This window comes from Malassezia japonica, chromosome 8 (genome assembly GCF_029542785.1).
Source record: "Malassezia japonica chromosome 8, complete sequence".
NCBI lineage: Eukaryota > Fungi > Basidiomycota > Malasseziomycetes > Malasseziales > Malasseziaceae > Malassezia > Malassezia japonica.
This window is the reverse complement of record NC_083377.1, coordinates 225,574-242,695: the sequence shown is the minus strand read 5'-3', so window position 1 is coordinate 242,695 and position 17,122 is coordinate 225,574. Positions and strand designations below refer to the sequence as shown.

The window sequence follows — 17,122 nt, the reverse complement described above, 5'->3', positions numbered from 1 at the left end:
GGCGTAGCGCCCGCGGTGGCCGCTGATGGCGTGGTCGCCCGCGATCGCGCCGTCGTGTCGTACGCGGTTCGGACGCAGCGCACAATATCTAGGGATAAAAGCCATATCATATACGAATGGCATTTCAGTTATTGTCATACATCTAGATATCTTTCCAAAAAATAAAAGACACCCATGGCGCGCAGTGTGTCGGCGATGCTCTTAGTAGTGCTGCTTCACTGATGGTTAGCATACCCATACACGCTGTACCTACCCGTCACGATAAAGTTGGCGAGGATAGCAATAAAAGTCACACCGCACACCAGAGGGGGGCCGATGAGGTCGTCTAAGGTCAGTTTGCAGATACGCACCAAAGCTGCCAGCCCACCTGCTCTTGATGAGCGTAACACGGCGCTGGTAGTTGTATAGACCCCAGAGAAGAACAAGCACCGAAATAAGCGCGTAGATGATACCAAAGGTGCGCACGGTCTTGGCCGCGCGAGAGTTGCCGCCCATACCAGGGCCCGGCTCGAAAGGCGGGGGAACGGGCTCAGGGTCAAAGTATGAGGCAGAATTGAACAGGGCGAGCGAAAGAGTGCCCATGAGGATCGAAGCACGGAGCCACGAAATCCAGGTACGCTAGATCGTGTTAGTCGCGTCCCGAGATGCAAGTGAGTACGTACCTCGTTGGCAAACCACACCTTCGCCTCGACCTTCACAGGGCTCTGCACCTTGCGGGGCTTGGGGACAGGGATCTGGTTCTCGGGCACGCTGCCGTACTCGGTCGAGCTGCGCTGGCCGTGCAGCAGGGGCTGCTGCTCCTCGGACTGGGGGCCAGCATTGTGGATTAGGTGCGATGCACGCTCATACAGACGGGACAGGTAGCCGCCGTCCGACGAGGAAGAAGTCTGGGCGGTAGACATGGTTGCAGGCACAGTCGATCGGATCCCGCAAGCCGGTCAATAGAAACCGCTGTGGGCTAATGCGGGCAGCGACTCCGGTGCATGCACCAAGCCGCTCTAGTCCACACGTGTGGCCTGCCACGTGCGTCCCAAATTAGAGGCATGGGGAATTAATTCCAGCGCGACGCGCTACAAGCGCGTGGAGAGCGCTCGCGGTGCGGGGAAGGCAGCACAGACGCTACGTTCTTGGAGATGTAGCATAAGGGCGGTAGTGGGTATGGTGTATCTAGAAAAAAAATTTTACGGAAGGAGGAGCGAGTTGCTCCCAAATCCAGGCATAGAGAAGCCATCTTGCTTCTAGACCTTGAAGCCAAGGCCAGCCATGCACTCACGGTGCTTGCGGACGAGCTCCTCGCATTTACGGGCCGACTCACCGTGCTCTTCCACGCTGTGGCCAAACTTCAGGAAGCAGTCGTCACGCGCACCCTTGGTCTCTGGGCATGCGCAGCATCTGGCGTTAGCAAGCCAGGGATATAGGTACATACGGCCGGATTCCCTTGGGGTTCTTTTCAGACACTAATGTAGGCGACGTCTTCACCTCTTTCGCCTCGCTCATATCGTTTCGCCACCGAGTGCTGGAGAAGAAGCACCGTGCCAAGCGTCGGTGGCAACAGGCCGTGCGCCCTCCACATGTGGAGCGGCTGCACCCGAGTGTGGTGTGCGCACATTCTAGCGCAATGGCACGTGAATCTATATAGATGGAATCACGTGCTCGACGTGGTCAGTACGACCTTCGCCCCTGGCGCTTCTTTCTCGCTCACGCAAGACTAAATCACAATGGCCTCTACGTACGTATTGTGATGGCGCAAAGAGCAGTGCACTAACACTGAACAGCGACCTTGCTGCTACTTACGCCGCCCTGATCCTCGCCGATGAGGGTGTTGAGATCACCGTACGTATTGGAGTGCAAAGACGCGCTCGAGAAGGAGAATGACATCGACCTGATGCATTCTTTTTTGTGCACGTCTTTGCTATTTGGAACACAAATACTAACACTCTGCAGAGCGACAAGATCGTTGAGCTCACCAACGCCGCTGGCACCCCCGTTGAGCCGATCTGGGCTCAGCTCCTCGCCAAGGCTCTCGAGGGCAAGGATGTCAAGGACATGCTGACCAACGTCGGTGCCGGCTCGGGCCCCGCTGTTGCCGCCCCCGCCGCTGCTTCCGGTGGTGATGCTGCTGCCCCCGCCGAGGAGAAGAAGGAGGAGAAGAAGGAGGAGAAGGAGGAGTCTGACGAGGACGTACGTATTCTCTCCCTATGGCGACATGTGCTAACACGCTCTAGATGGGCTTTGGTCTCTTCGACTAAATGCAACGCTTCGTTCATGCTTTTACTGGCTGGGCAACTTGCCGGTGCCATGGTGTTACAACCGCGCCCAACCTTGGCCTGCTTCGCAGGCCCACTGGGTGGTACGCATATGACTGCTCTCTCTTGCAGTTAGCTACTGTTGCGTAGTGGTGAAAAATATACTCCTATTCCCTTGCATTTGAATAGTGTGATTGTTCCGAATGGATGAACTTCTCCCTTATCTCTACCATGGCGCCGATTCGCATCCTCATTGTGAATCCGAATACGACGCAGTCTATGACGGACGCGCTGCGTCCTTTGATAGACCGCCTGGGGTACAATGATGTAGGCACTGCGCACTGATCCAGACCGAGTATACCTACTGGACGGCGCCCGAGGGGCCGCCCAGCATTAATAACGGCACTGACTGCCAAGAGTCGATGGTCAAGTCGCTCCCGCACCTCGTTCCGCTGCTTGCCGCGCACGACGCCGTGCTCGTGGCATGCTACTCGCCCCATCCGCTCGTCGACGCGCTGCGTGCCGAGATCACGAAGCGGAGCGACCGCTTCCCCAAGCCCGTGATTGGCATTCTCGAGGCATCAGTAACAGCAGCGCTCAATGTACTCGAGTCCAAGGAAGCCTTTGGCGTCGTATCCACAGGAAAGGTATGGGAACACTTGATCGGCGCGCGGATCGGCGAGATGCTCGGCGCGACACCGACGTCGGCGTCAGGCGCAAACGACTCGGCGCCTTTTCGCACACCCATATTCGCCGGCGTCGAGACCACTGGACTCAACGCGACCGAGCTGCACGACGCCGATCAAGACCTCGTCAAGAACAAGGTCCAGGAAGCTACCAGGCGGCTCGTGCAAGGCGAGCAGAAAGTGCGTACGGTTGTGCTGGGGTGCGCAGGTATGGCCGCAATGGAAGAGTGGATTCGCGAGGTGGTCGACGCACGTACCTATGTCATTGATGGCGTGCGTGCAGGTGTCGCAGCGCTCCAAAGCACGCTGCGGTGCGCTCAGTAGTTGCCTAGATTTGCCCCACACGGACCTCGCTCTACATGTGGAGATATCGGCCTTCCCCAACACCGCCGCCCCTGTACCATGAGTGTCGGCCCGGAACTGGAGACGCTGGTGGAGTCGCAGCTCCTCGGCGAGGCCAATGGCCCTGGTCAGCACCAGACTGGATTGCAGGATGTCGATTCTGCTGTGGACCTTGAGCCAGCGTCGCCCATGCAGCAGCGTCTCGACCCCCTGCAGCACCCCGGCATGCGCCGCACTTATAGTATGCGCCAGCAGAAGCGGCGCCCGTCCAAGCTCGACGAGGAGCGCATTATCCAGCCGCGCCGCATGAGCCATGATGCAGAGACGATCGAGAAGCCGCTTATGCGTCAGTTTATTGTCGATGTCGAGCCAATGATGCAGCATGTATTGGCGCAAGAAGATACAGACGGCGATAACCATATCAGCATTACCGACAGCGGTCCCAAGTCTGTGTCGCTCGGCACGCTGGCCAGCAACGGGTACAAGAGCGTCGAGGTGCGCGGTACCTATATGCTGTCCAACCTGCTCCAGGAGCTGGCGATTGCCCAGGACCGTGGCGAGAAGCGCGTGATTATCGACGAGGCGCGTCTTGCCGAGAACCCGATCGAGCGCCTTTCGCGCATGATCCGCGACACGTTCTGGGACAATCTCACGCGCCGCATCGATGCCGATGGACTCGAAAAGATCCTCACCGACACCAAAGGCAACTCATCGAGCAACCAGCAGATCATTTACGTGCCTGCCAAAGAGACGGACATGCTCGAGTACTACCGCCGCACTGCGCGCGAGCGTCCTGCGCTCAAGCTGCACGTCGAGGAGCTCCCTGAAGAGATTACGCCCGAGTACATGCGCAGCTTGAACCCCCGCCCCGGCCTGCTTGCGATCGCGATGCGCCCGCGCCTCGATCCTACGAATGGCCTGATGGACATGCAAGGCATTCCGTTTGTGGTGCCCGGTGCGCGCTTCAACGAGCTGTACAACTGGGACAGCTACTTTATTGCGCTGGGCCTCTTGGAGGACAACCGCATCGACCTCGCGCAAGGCGCCGTGGAGCACTTTATCTTTGAGATCAAGCACTATGGCAAGATCCTGAACGGCAACCGCTCGTACTATCTACTGCGCTCGCAACCGCCGTTCCTCACCGACTATGCCATTCGAGTCTACGAGAAGAAGAAGGAAGAGCTGAGCAAGAGCACGGCCGAGCCTGCCGCACGCGAGGCCGCGGAGGCGGAGAACGTCGACTTTTTGCGCCGCGCGATCTGCGCCGCGATCAAGGAGTACCACACGGTGTGGATGAACAGCCCCCGCTTCGACCCTGGGACGGGCCTGTCGCGCTATCTCCCCGAAGGTCTTGGCGTTCCCCCCGAGACGGAGCCGACGCACTTCACCAGTGTCCTGCGCCCCTATGCTGAAAAGTACGGGTGCAGTGTGAACGAATTCACACGCAAGTACAACAGCAGTCAAGTGAACGAGCCCGAGCTCGACGAGTACTTTAAGCATGATCGCGCCGTGCGCGAGAGTGGGCACGACACGTCCTACCGCCTCGAGCGGCGGTGTGCGAACATGGCGACGGTGGATTTGAACGCACTGCTATACAAATACGAGTCCGACATTGCCGTGGTGATCCGCGAAGTGTTTGACGATTGCCTCGAGCTCGAGGAAGACTTTGTGCTGCACGGCCCCCTTCCGCCTGCGCTCGGGCAGCACGACGAGCGCCATGCACGCGCGACGCCGCAGCGCAGCGCCGAATGGCTCGCGCGCGCGGCCTTCCGCAAGGAGCAGGTCGACCAGTACTGCTGGAACGAAGGCAGCGGCATGTACTTTGATTATGACCTCGCGCTCAAAGAGCAGAGCCTGTACGAAAGTGTCACGACCTTTTGGACGATGTGGTCCGGCATGGCGTCGCCCGAGCAGGCCGAACGCATGGTGCGCAAGTCGCTGCCCAAGTTTGAGGTGACCGGCGGCCTCGTGCCCGGCACCGAAGAGTCGCGCGGCCCCATCTCGCTCGCGCGTCCGAACCGCCAGTGGGACTATCCGTTCGCCTGGCCGCCCCACCAGATCCTCGCGTGGGTCGCCCTGGAAAAGTACGGATACATGGAGGATGCGCGCCGCCTCGCCTACCGCTGGCTCTATATGCTTGTCACGGCGTTTGTCGACTTTAACGGCGTGGTGCCCGAAAAGTTTGACGCGGTCGCCCTGTCGCACCTGGTCAACGCCGAGTACGGCAACCAAGGCACCGACTTCCACTTTGTGCCGCGCGAGGGATTCGGCTGGATGAATGCTTCCTTCCAGTTCGGCCTCACCTTTCTCACGAGCCACATGCGCAAGGCCGTCGCGGCGTGCCAGCACCCGGACGATTTCTTTGTGCAGTCGCGCCGCCGCTCAGTCCTGCCAGAAAGGCGGCTGAGCGACGGCCGCCGCACGCCGTACTCGCGCCGCTCCTCGTTCTATAGCGAAACGTCGACTTAGTGGAGGTAGTCGAATTGGCCCATTTCGTCGCTTGGACCATGCACGATGGAGGCGCTGCCCGAGCGCTGCTCGTCGACCGGGCGCAGGGATGCGCACCGGATCAAGGTGTCCAGCTTATAATACAAGCTACAGAGGATCCAAGCATTAGCGTCTTTGGCGAGCTGCTCGCTACGCCTGCGATCCGCGCCGTACGTCGTCCGACTGACCCAGCTGGCGGAGCACGACCCGAGTGCGCCTTACTACCGCCTGCTGTGCCTCTTTGCGACAGGCACCTGGCAGGACTATGCTGCTAACCCGAATATATATCCAGCGCTGACGCCGCAGCAGGCCGCCAAGCTGCGGCAGCTCACGATCGTCTCGCTGGCCGACGCCCGCCGCGTCCTCTCGTACAGCGATATGGAGTCTGCGCTGGGCCTTGAGGCGACTACGGACGCGAGCACGACCCGCATCCTCGAGGATCTGATCATTGACGGGATCTACCAGTCGCTCTTTGCCGGCCGCCTGGACGGCATGGCGCAAGAATTCCATGTCGACTCGGTGACGGCGCGCGACGTGCCGCATACGACGCACGATGGCCACGACGCGCTTGCGCCGCTCCTTGCCGAGCTGACTGCATGGTCGCAGCGTGCAGACGATGCGCTTCACACGCTCGACGAGCGCATCGCATCGCTGCACGACGACCGCGCACGTTCCGCCCACCAAAAGCAGTCGGACCACGATGCGCTGGTGCACGCCGTGGCGGACGTCTATGCGAGCGCCAAGAGTACCGATGAGCCCATGGACCTTTCGTACGTTCCCTATCTAATGAAGCGCCAGCCAGCCGACCGTGCGCCGGCGTCCGAAACGCAGCCGTGCGTAGCTACTGAATTCCCTCGGCCTCCTCGTCGCTCCAGTCCAGCTCGAGCTCCAAGGCGTCCGTTTTTCGTTTGAGTTCGTCCAAGTGCGATACATGCTCCAAGTAGTCCGAGTCGTTGCACGCGGCACAGATCATGTCATGTCCCTCTTTCTCGTACGCTTCGATGACCGACGGCGAGCACGCGGTGCACTGCTCAAACGCATAATTCGAGACGGTGAGCGTGGTAAAGTCGGCGAGGTAGCCGCGCACCTGGTGCGGGACGATGCCGAGCTCGGTGCGGTCCTGCACGTCGCTCTGTGCCATACCCGGGCGCTGAGGCGCCGGTGCAGGCGCCGCGGCGCCCAGAGGGTGCTGCAGCACGGACACCATGAGCTCCACGGCGGTCGCGCCGGCGATGCCAGCGAGCCCGGGGCGCGTCACGGTGCACATCTGGTCCAGCGTGCGGTTCGACAGCGAGTCGACCGGTGCGACGACGTCGTTGCAAAAGTAGCATCCCGCCCGCGGCGTCACGGCCTTGCTGGAGTACGCGCCGTGGCGCATGACAACGTACGAGTCGTAGCCCAGCGCCGCATTGATCACGAGCTTGTTGCGCGACGCGCCCAGGAGTGTCGGCAGCCAGCGTGCCTCGCGCGAGTCGGTCAGCAAAAAGATGACGTCGTGCGCGGCCACGAGCTGCTCGAGCTGGGTGATTGCGTCGAGCGTCGATGCGCGCGATGCAGGCGGGATGGGGTGGCCCGGCATCGGCACCGCGAGCTGGTGCCCTTCGGCCTGGACGCCGGGAAAGATGCGCCGCAAAGCGTCGGCGGCCGCGTGCGCTTTGGGCTTGCCGCCGTTCAGGCAGTCTTCAAACTCGTAGAGCGACTGCCGCACCGGATTCGAGTACGAGACGCGGCCGCTGTCGACGAATGAGATTTTGCGCACGCCCCATCCAAGCAGCGTGCGCGCGACATTGCACCCCAGCGTGCCTGCGCCAATCAGCAGCGTATCCGCGCTCTGGATCGTTTCGAGCGCGAGATCCGGCATGACACGCCACCGCATGAGCTTTAAATTCAAATCCACGGCGCGGTCGGCGAGGTAGCGTGGATCGAGCATGGCGCCGAGCGAGACGAGCTTTGGTGCGAGGCGCCCTTGCGAGTTGCGTTCCCAGCCCACCGCGTCCGGAAGCGGGGCATGCGGGCGTGCGGCAAGCGCTGTATTGTGTCCATGCCACGCCAGTCCGTCGTTCGGCGCATGGAGCGAGAGCGTACCAATGACGCTCTTCCAAGGGTACGGCGCCTTGCTTGTATCTGTGAGCAGCGCGCGGTCCGCCTCAAAGAGGTCGCGCCAACACAGCACGCGGATCGTGCTGAGCTGCAGCCGCACGTGGATACAGGTGAGCATGTTGCGTAGCGGCCACCCAGGGTACTGCGTATGGGGCGAAGGGTCGACAAACAGCAAGAGGCGCTTGTCCTCTGGTGTCTGCTCGAGGTACGCGGCGCCTTGGTCGAGCGGCCAAAACCATACCGACTCCTCGTCGAGGTGCGAGACGAAGCACGCCGTCGTCCCCGGCGTCTCGTGCAGCACCGACATGAGCGCAATGAGCATCGGCTGCGAGAGGTGGTGGTGCGCCGGCTGCCACGCCTCGTCCCCCCCCTCGATCGTCCAGCCCGGGGCATGTGTCAAGAGCGCAGGGAAGGCGAACCAGTAGTAGTACTTGTACGACTTGAGGTCCGCGTACGTGAGCAGCAAGAAGCAGTTGGGATCGTTGACTGTCGCGAGTCTTTTTTCCGACGCGTCTCCTGTGATTGCGCCCCAGATCTGTGTGAGGTGTGCGCGACGTACCTCGTCGACCACCTGGTAAAAGTACGCCTGCTTGTCGGCGTCCTTGAATTCTTGCAGCGTATTAAAGTTTTTTACATAGCCGTACACACGCGGCGACTTTGCACTAGGTCAGCTCAACAACCTACTCCTTCTCGCGCGCCGCCAGCCCCTCTTCCGCACAGATCCCGTCGCCTTGCAGTCGGATGCGGCACCCCGACCCCAGCTCCGACCCCGTGACACGGTCGAGGATCGTCTTGGACGGAATGTACTCGGCATGTGCGCAGATCAGCTGGTCATTCAGCTGGTACTCATTCAGCTTCAGCGCCGAGAGCGTATTCCAGAACGATGGGCTGACCTGCGACACAAACGGCGTAAACTGCGCCCTGGGCATGGCGTCGTCGTGGTCAGACCTCCACATGCGATTCTATTCACAGTCTATCCAGGCGGGAGCATCGTCGCGTCGAACGCGTCCGTCTCTTGCTCCTCGCGGTCGCTCGGGCTCGACCAGGTCGACTTGATCGGCGAGCGGGGCAGGGCCATGGTACCCGTGCGCGAGCACTCGAGGATACCAAACGGCCGCACGAGCTTGAAGAAGGCGTCGCAGCGCGACGTCTTCGCACAGAGCTCGACCATCATGCTGGCGTCGCTAATGTCCACGACGCGGCCGCCAAACTGCTGGCTCATGGTAATAATCGAGCGCATGTTGTCGTGCTTGATCGAGAGCGCCTCCGACGGGCTCAGCGCAGGCACGGCCGGCTGCGCATCGGTGCCCTCGGCCTGCGCGACGGCCTGGTCGACCTCGCTCTCAGCCTCCTCAAAGCCGAGGTGGTCCGCGTCGAAGTACTCCGGCCCCAGGATCGAGACCTTGACAAGCATCAGCTCACGCTCAATCACCTTGGTGTTCGTGTAGTCGACCACGGCCCACACTGGGACGAGGTCCTCGAGCTGGCGGCGCACCTGCTCGATCGTGCCGTCCTGACCACGCAGCACAATGCACATGCGCGACAGGTCCTCGACGTCCGTCGCACACACCACGAGCGAGTCGATGTTGACACCGCGCGCGGCAAGGCAGCCCGAGACGCGCGCAAGCACACCCGGCTCGTCCTGCACAAACATATTGAGCGTGTGACTGGGTCAGACGAGAAAAAATACGTACCGCTTGATCGGCTCCGTGCTGGGCGGAGGCGTGTTGTATAGGATATTGCTCACAGCCATCACCGGGTCAATCGACGGGCGGTCCAGGCCAGGCAAGGGGGGGAGCTTGCGGTGACGGTGCGACAGTTTGTGGTCCAGCGCCGAGGTGCTCGTCAGGCGGCCGCGGCCAGCCTTCGAGTAGAGACGAACACTCTGTTTAGCAGCATTGGAGAAAGACACAGCACCAAGAGCAGGGCGCGACAGCGCGGGTATAGAAGCGCGCAGCGTCATGGTCTTTGGATGAGTCACGACGGGGCCGAGGGCGAGCAGGAAGAATGATCACGTGACGCAAAGTGGTGGCGCTACACCAATCTATAGCTCGTCGGCAGGGTCGTCGAGGTCGAGGAACGCGACGAGTGTGTCCCACACCGGTGCAAAAAAGTCGCGCAGCTTGTGCAGTGATACGCGCCCATAGTGATATAGATCAGCGAGCACATGCTTTGGTGGGGGCGGGGGCGCAGGCGTCTCGCCTACCTCCTCACCGAGCGACTTTTGGTACAGCTTGCGGAACGTCTCGATCGCCTGGATGCTCTCCGAGAAGCGGTGCGCGGTGTTGATCAATGCGACCAGTTCACTGCGGCGCAGCGAGACGTGCTGCTCAGACTTGTCCTCCTCAAAGGCAAAGAGCAGCTTGAGCGCCGTGCCGATGCCAGTCACCTGCAGCTTGCCCCACAGGCGGCACTTGTCGCATCCCACGCAGTCCATAATGCGCGAAATGTTCATAAAGTGGCCACGGAAGTCTTCCTTGAGCGCCATGATCTGCATGTTGTGCGCAGGGTCATTGGTCATCGTAAAGAGCTGGTGCTCGTCAAACGATGGCCGGTTCGCACCGGCAAACTTGAGCAGCTCGTGCAGCTGCTTCCGGGTATCTTGGTCGCGAATCTCGTCGCCGGCACGCAGGTCAAACTTGTCCAGGTACTCGCCGGCCTTGGACAGCGCACGCATCAGCAGGACATAGTCAAAGTAGACGTTCTGCAGACGCTCGGGGTGCTGCGAGATGCGCGTCACAAAGCACTCGAGATTAGGCGCCCACTCTTTCGTCTCGGGGTCCAAATACTCGTTGCAGATATGGATGGAGATGGAGGCATGCAGACCGGAAATCACGCGGTAAAAGACACGCTTCTCGAGACACTGCTCGGTGCTGCCGGGGTCCATCGGTGCTTGCACCGAGTCGATCAGCGACTCGAGACCGCCGGGGCGGAAGGGCGTCGAGGCGGGCGACAGGAGCGAGGGGGGGATCGCCTTGCCGGACTTGAGTTGCTTTGGCGTCACAAAGCCCGAGCCGCCCAGCGACGTGGCGCGGGGGGGCTCGGTAAACTGGATACCGCCAAAGCAGTTTTCCTCGTAAATACTCCGCCAGACACGGTTGGCACTGGGGCCAGCATAGCCGGTAAACCGCTCGGGATTCTTAAGCAGGTCGACGTAGACGGCGTCGGGCGACGCGTCCTCGTCGTCCAAATGACAAAAGTTGATGTCATCGCCGCCTTGCGCACGCCCTTCGTGCGTATCGTCGTGCGAGCGGTGCACCGCGCCAAGACGCGAAGCACGCAGTTCCTCAGGCACATCTGTCTCGTCCATTTTTTCCACGGCACACGCACGGTTCATGCACAGGCCATCGTCTACCCAAAAGGGGCAGTCCTTGAACAAATCCACCAAAAAGTAGCGAAAGTATTTCGTCCGACGCAGCGCGTCGAGTTTTTGGAACATGTACGCATCGTTGAGCTGCTCGACACTCTCGTAGTCCGCACACGCATCTTCGATCTGGCCGGTGGGGCGACAAAGGGGGGTATGCTTGTGGTCCTTGTCTTTGTGCTGCCCTTGGGGGTCCAGCACTTCCTGCAAGAAGCCGGCGCGCGGCTTGGGCGGTGCGTTGAACTCCATCGACGGATTCACGGCCTGGACGCCGCCAAGGCCCACAACAAGCGCAAGGGCCGCAGCCACAATGCTCAAAAAGCACAATCTCTGTATCCTACTCATGACCATACGCCATCCCCTGCGTGCAAAGGCCAGGTCCTTGTGGCGCAACCGCGGAGCGAACGTGCGAGCGTCTGACGTGGAGGGGGCCACTTTGGCCTCCACTGTTCCACGTGAAGCCTCCGCAGTGGACCGACGTAAGCAACGGCCAAACAGGCGGGGGCCGCGCGCGCGAAATAATTGGTAATTTCCCCTCCACAAAAATATAAAAAGACGGGGGGGCGCGGTGGTGCAGCTCCTTATTCTGCTGCTGTGGGACCTACTCTGAAACCTTGAACCTCGCCTTTTACTAGATTCAACCGGGCTGGTCCCACACTATAGGCAGCATGACCAATTTTTCTGACCGATTCTCTTTTACGAAGGAGGGTCTTTGCTGTATTGATGCTGTCTTGGGCGGGCTCTCTTGAGCAAGCCCAGGAGGCATCCTCTTTTTTTGTGCTCCGGAGAAAAGTCACGTGACGTGATCCGAGCGGTGGGTTCAGGGGACTGCCGCCAGCGTCAGGACCGGCACGCGCAGAGGCGTACGCGAATGCATGCACTCGCCCTCGCCGTACATAGCATGAGCACATTGCTCATGTCCAGTCACACTACTTTTCAACACAAACAGAAATAGATCAACACCATATTGTACACTATCCAGCGCAAACTACATGTCACAAAAGTAGTCTATCAGAGTAGGACGGCCAATCCCCCCAACGATTGTCGAGCAATCCGAACAATCCGAACGTCCTAGAAAATCCAAGAACCCAAAAAAGGCCTCGAAGCAATCGAAGGGCTGCAGATCATCGACGGGCGGCAAGGCCCATTTGTCCCTCACTGGCTAAAAGGGAGTTGGCAGACGCAAGCGTCATAACGTCCGGGTTTCATCGACTAGACTGAAATATTGTGACATGCGTTTGAGCACGAAAGATCCGGTTATCGACTTTATTAAGTGATTCCGTAAAGCTGCGAAAGTGTTAGTGTCCATTCATAGGGGTCGGTGTGACACGTACTATGATCTTAGAGGAAAACGGGTGGCGCAGGGGCCCTGTATTTATATCTTTCTTTCCTCCACCTGCCAATTTTTTTTTCGCGGCGTGCCACGCGCGTTCGGCCGGGGCAAAAATGTGGCCGTAGCCGCGGTGGCGGCCTCCACCGCTGCGGCAACCGGCGAGGACTTCCCAGCGGGGCCCCTGGCGTGGCGTGTGGCGTGCGTAGGCAGTTTGGGTGCGGCTTGCATGGCCCTTGGTGTTTCGCGCGATGAGTTCACAACCTGGCATGTCATCCACACGGATGACACGCCCTGATGCGCACGGGTCGCGTACGATGACGATCCAATCGACGCCGTCCGCGGAAAGCGACGATATCGCAGCCGCGCACGGTGACCGCGAGGTCGGCGTGCTGCGTCTACGTGGCGAATCTACGCGTCCCCGCTCCGGTACGACTGCGGAAGCATCCTCCTCACGCGAGCGGCGCGTCGTGTGGACCGATGACACGGTCGACAACGAAGGACTCGGCAAGAAAAAGAGCAAGAGTACGTTGCCTGCCTAACCCTAGTTTGCTGTATCTATCATAAACCCCGCGCCTTTGGCGAGTCCTCCTCCGAGAGCTCTGGGTCGGACTCGGACGACAGTGAGTCAAGCGTGCCCGAGTCGTCTGACGATGACGGTGCAGCGCGCCCCTCGGGCACGATGCGCAACCGGCGGCATGCACGCCATGGCCGCCATGGCCCCTGTCATGGTCACACGCACGACTCCCCCCCGCGACGGAACGCGTACGAGCGTGCGTAGTGCGTTGTAATAGTAGTCTGTATAGGTGGTCTCCTGCGAGCATGTACGCAAAATGACGCAACGCAACGTCCCTGTGCAAGTACCCTGTAGGGAGGGGCAGCGCGTTCTTGATAGCGCGCGGGCTTCCCGCCGGAGTCGGCCATTTGCCGCGCAAGGGGGCTGGGGCGCATGCGCGCCTATCGATTCGCTGCAGTTGCGCCTAAAGCCCCACTGTTTAATTCCATGTGATTCCTGCAGCGTGACGCGTTTTCCCGGCAGGGTCGACGCAAGGCCGGGGCTCCTTTACCTTTTGCTGGCTGTGCCGCTCACGACAGCCTCCTCGCATCGTCTTGATTATGGGTGAAGCAGTGCCGACCTCGGCTGCTAGGCCGACCGCGGCACCTATTCGTAGGGCTCGTGTCTTTGGAGACCGCAAGCGGCAGCTGGGTCTCGGTGGCGATGAACCGGTCGAAACCACGGATGCCGACGGCGACCCCGTCACGGTCCTTCTCACCGCGGAGTCGACCCGCTACGATGAGGATGACGACCCGACATCGACGCGCTACCGCACGCTGAGCACGGTGCGCTCTTCGCGCACGTCGGACTCCTCGACGCGCTCCATTTCCACAGAGCTCGGCGGAATCGGCGGACTGACTTGTACGTGTCTTTTCTGACGCAGCGACCGGCACGAGTCTCACGGATACGCTGACGACCACCACGTCGAGCAGCTCGACCACCACGTCTTCGAGCAGCACGACGTCCTCGTCGCCGACATCGACCTCGTCGTCGTCGACGCGCTCGTCCAGCTCGCGTTCGTCCACATCGAGCTCGACGCGTCGCTCGTCATCAAGCGACACGTCCGGCAACTCGGTCGACACGGACACGGGCGCGGCGATGTCTACGCTCCCGTCCTCGTCGCCGTCGGCGTCCCCGTCCGCGTCGAACCTCGAGAGCGGCTCGCACACGAACACGGGAGCGATTGCCGGCGGTGTGGTCGGCGGTGTGGTCGGCGCGATCCTCCTGGCCGCCTTGCTGGCGATGCTATTTATTTGCCTGCGCAAACGCAGGCGCACAAACACTGCACCGGAAATGGCGCACCAGACCAACTACCCGGCGACGACCGGCCCGGCGTCGTACGGCGGCGCGACGCAGTACGGCGCGCAGCCGAGCGAGCCGAACTACGACACGCGCGGCTACCCCGCGAGCGTCAACACGGCCGCCTCGCCGTTTGGCGCTGCCGCAGCCAACTACGAGGAGCAGCCGTCGTACGCTCCGACGCATGCCACCACATCCGAGATTGCGCCGCCTGTTGCCGCCGCAGGACTCGCTGGCACCGGCGCGGGCGTCGCCGCAGCACGCCGACCTTCTGTCGCGCAGCGCCGCGGCACGATCACGCGCACGAACGAGCCGCAGAGCCCGTCGGAGAGGGCCGCTGCCGCGGACGAAGTGGTCGGAATGCACCCCTCGCCCCCGCAGTCGCCGGCGTATACGCAGGCGTACGAGCAGCCGGCGGCGCCCGTATCGCCGCCGCGCGCCGCGGCGTTTGAACGCACGTCGTACGACCAAGGCTCGTACGATCGTCCCCATTCGAACGTGTATGACCAGGACGACCCATCCGTCTGGCCCTCGTCGTACATGGACAGCTGGGTCGGCGGCGAGAACCCCTACTCGGCTGCCGGCGTGAGCCACGCGGGCCACGGAACCGAGGAGCCGCCGCCTCCGACTGCCTTCCACATGCGCCCCGGCCAGACGATGCCGACGGGCGCATCGAGCATGTCGCCTGTGGGCGCCTTTACTCAACCCTTCTCTGCCACGAACGGCTCGACGACTGCCGCGCAGCGGTCCACTCGTGCTGCGCGGGACGCAGCAGCGCGCTCGATTCGCTAATGCATGCTGTCACTACTCTGGTGACTAGCAGCAGCAAGGCCTAGGCTGGGTCTGTACCATGTTTGTCTATTATGCACTGTGCTAGTCAACCGACTCTCCACACGTTGGAAATGGGCGTAGCTTTTGAAGGGTACGTAGAAAACGTGTCAAGTCGACTACAAGAGGAGGGGGAGGAGGGCCGCGAGGAGCACGGAGGGGGGTTGTGGGATGGGAAAAAAGGGGCCAGCTTGGCCGCCGTGGTGCGATGTAGATTTTTTTGGAAGGAGAAGGATGCGAGCGTTTCGTTGCTGGACGCATTAAACTTGTGTACGACAAGGATTGGGACGCGGCGATTTGTGCCGACGCTGTAATCCAGGTGGAGGAATGCCAAGAGCGACTAACTTTACGTGCTAGAGACGGTATGTTTCATTGCAAATGCGCCATGAGTCGGATAGTCCAACTACGAAATGCGACAAGATTAAAGAATGATGGGAAGAAGAGCAATTATAGAGGCAAAGAGGGCAAGTGGGACAATAGGAAGAGAAGCCCACACCCCGGCACCACCGTTAAAGATAGGATAAGATTTGGTTGACTCCTTAAATGGGGCCGAGAGTGTTTCCACCAGAAGGATTGGGACACGGTGGTCAGTGCCAATGTTGTCGAGCAAGTCACTCGCTGAGATGTTGGAAAGAAGTTCGGTATCATAGTAGACGACAGTAGTCTTGTACGCAAGGCTCTTGTTGGAGTAGTCAATAACCGGCTGGCCAGAGTGGCTTGACGTTGCCCTAGCTACGATTTCGTCTCGGGCCAAATCATACCCATTTTCGACAACCTTGACTTCATCCGCAGTGGAATGGGCAATTGCAGCACCGATGAACACGGCCGCTTTTTCGTCGCCATTTGAAAAATGAGAACGATTATCTTGAGTTTAAGACACAAATTGAAGGTAGGACTCTGTCGAATCGAGACAGCCTTGTGAATAAAACTCTGGTTGTCTGAGATAACCCGTCTTGGAGCCTGCCACCGAGATTGTATCATTCAAGTGGAGTTTCGTCAAACGAGACAGAATATCAGGCGCTCAACCATCGAAACCAAGGGATATAAAGAATGCTGTAGGCGTGGGTGGATCACCGCCCGTATGTATATCTGATTTGTTGGAGATAATCAGGTTTAGCGGCAGTCCTTTGGATGCATTGCTGGTTGGGTTATTAGGGATGGTAGTCATATTGCCCCCCCATGGACCACGGGGAAATGTACCCACCGGTCTCGTCAGCGGTGACAAGTGTGGCAAAGGAAAATAACCACAGAAACATCAAAGGCGGTAGCATCGTGGTCGACAGCTAGCTTGAATTGGACCGATGCGAACGTATTCTTGTTCAGATGCGCGGTGCATCAAACTTTGCTTATTGATTATGCATTACGATCAAGGTGGAGGAATGCCAAGAGGGTCCAATGACGTGCGCAAGTCGATCTGCGTTTTTTTTATTTGATGCCTATTAGCTCTCAAACTATTGTCATGAAATCAACTCATGAATGCCATAGGTAAGAGCGAAACAATGGTAATAACAAGAATGACTTGCATGGTTGAAAGAGGGGATATAATACCGGCACCACTAAAATACCCAGGGTATGACTTGGTCGGCTCGTTGAATGGAGCCGTAAGCTTTTCCACTAAAAGGATTGGGACGCGTCTGTCAGTACTAACATTATCCCGCAGATCATTTGCCGAGATGTTAGAAAGAAGCTCGGTATCGTTATACACAACAGTGGTTTTGTAGGCAATGCTCTTGTTGGCAGAGTCAACGATCGGCTCACCAGAGTAGCTTGACGTGGCTTTTGCTACAATTTGGTCTCGGGCAAGGTCATATCCATTTTCGTTCACCTTGACATCACCTGCACTCGAATGTGCGAGTGCAGCCGTAACAAAAACGGCTCCAGCTT

The 17,122-nt window shown here is 59.8% G+C and overlaps 10 protein-coding genes across 10 annotated transcripts; 5 read left to right on the top strand and 5 right to left on the bottom strand.

Moving 5' to 3' along the window:
- Nucleotides 1–142: 142 nt before the first annotated feature.
- On the bottom strand, nucleotides 143–902 carry MJAP1_003935 (uncharacterized protein; the record flags this gene model as incomplete). Its single annotated transcript, XM_060267858.1, has 4 exons — nucleotides 143–150; nucleotides 254–325; nucleotides 351–618; nucleotides 663–902. The coding sequence occupies 4 exons, from the start codon at nucleotides 900–902 to the stop codon at nucleotides 143–145; spliced, it is 588 nt and encodes a 195-aa protein (XP_060123841.1).
- A 336-nt stretch (nucleotides 903–1,238) lies between these two features.
- On the bottom strand, nucleotides 1,239–1,497 carry MJAP1_003934 (uncharacterized protein; the record flags this gene model as incomplete). Its single annotated transcript, XM_060267857.1, has 2 exons — nucleotides 1,239–1,373; nucleotides 1,423–1,497. 2 exons carry the CDS (start codon nucleotides 1,495–1,497, stop codon nucleotides 1,239–1,241), a joined length of 210 nt encoding a protein of 69 aa, XP_060123840.1.
- A 221-nt stretch (nucleotides 1,498–1,718) lies between these two features.
- MJAP1_003933 (uncharacterized protein) lies at nucleotides 1,719–2,249 on the top strand (the record flags this gene model as incomplete). The annotated part of the gene is made up of 4 exons (XM_060267856.1): nucleotides 1,719–1,729; nucleotides 1,776–1,833; nucleotides 1,945–2,181; nucleotides 2,226–2,249. The coding sequence occupies 4 exons, from the start codon at nucleotides 1,719–1,721 to the stop codon at nucleotides 2,247–2,249; spliced, it is 330 nt and encodes a 109-aa protein (XP_060123839.1).
- Nucleotides 2,250–2,477: 228 nt separating this feature from the next.
- On the top strand, nucleotides 2,478–3,256 carry MJAP1_003932 (uncharacterized protein; the record flags this gene model as incomplete). Its single annotated transcript, XM_060267855.1, has 2 exons — nucleotides 2,478–2,573; nucleotides 2,597–3,256. The coding sequence occupies 2 exons, from the start codon at nucleotides 2,478–2,480 to the stop codon at nucleotides 3,254–3,256; spliced, it is 756 nt and encodes a 251-aa protein (XP_060123838.1).
- A 78-nt stretch (nucleotides 3,257–3,334) lies between these two features.
- Nucleotides 3,335–5,743, top strand: NTH1 (alpha,alpha-trehalase; the record flags this gene model as incomplete). The annotated part of the gene is made up of 1 exon (XM_060267854.1): nucleotides 3,335–5,743. One exon carries the CDS (start codon nucleotides 3,335–3,337, stop codon nucleotides 5,741–5,743), a length of 2,409 nt encoding a protein of 802 aa, XP_060123837.1.
- A 45-nt stretch (nucleotides 5,744–5,788) lies between these two features.
- On the top strand, nucleotides 5,789–6,602 carry MJAP1_003930 (uncharacterized protein; the record flags this gene model as incomplete). Its single annotated transcript, XM_060267853.1, has 4 exons — nucleotides 5,789–5,850; nucleotides 5,886–5,931; nucleotides 5,954–6,531; nucleotides 6,593–6,602. 4 exons carry the CDS (start codon nucleotides 5,789–5,791, stop codon nucleotides 6,600–6,602), a joined length of 696 nt encoding a protein of 231 aa, XP_060123836.1.
- Nucleotides 6,603–8,790, bottom strand: ATG7 (dCMP deaminase; the record flags this gene model as incomplete). Its single annotated transcript, XM_060267852.1, has 3 exons — nucleotides 6,603–8,396; nucleotides 8,421–8,523; nucleotides 8,546–8,790. 3 exons carry the CDS (start codon nucleotides 8,788–8,790, stop codon nucleotides 6,603–6,605), a joined length of 2,142 nt encoding a protein of 713 aa, XP_060123835.1.
- Nucleotides 8,791–8,834: 44 nt separating this feature from the next.
- Nucleotides 8,835–9,824, bottom strand: ILV6 (acetolactate synthase; the record flags this gene model as incomplete). Its single annotated transcript, XM_060267851.1, has 2 exons — nucleotides 8,835–9,528; nucleotides 9,556–9,824. 2 exons carry the CDS (start codon nucleotides 9,822–9,824, stop codon nucleotides 8,835–8,837), a joined length of 963 nt encoding a protein of 320 aa, XP_060123834.1.
- Nucleotides 9,825–9,905: 81 nt separating this feature from the next.
- On the bottom strand, nucleotides 9,906–11,474 carry ERO1 (endoplasmic oxidoreductin-1; the record flags this gene model as incomplete). Its single annotated transcript, XM_060267850.1, has 1 exon — nucleotides 9,906–11,474. The coding sequence occupies one exon, from the start codon at nucleotides 11,472–11,474 to the stop codon at nucleotides 9,906–9,908; it is 1,569 nt and encodes a 522-aa protein (XP_060123833.1).
- A 1,398-nt stretch (nucleotides 11,475–12,872) lies between these two features.
- Nucleotides 12,873–15,202, top strand: MJAP1_003926 (uncharacterized protein; the record flags this gene model as incomplete). Its single annotated transcript, XM_060267849.1, is given in 4 exon segments — nucleotides 12,873–13,080; nucleotides 13,745–13,976; nucleotides 13,995–14,126; nucleotides 14,167–15,202. 4 exon segments carry the CDS (start codon nucleotides 12,873–12,875, stop codon nucleotides 15,200–15,202), a joined length of 1,608 nt encoding a protein of 535 aa, XP_060123832.1.
- Nucleotides 15,203–17,122: the final 1,920 nt, after the last annotated feature.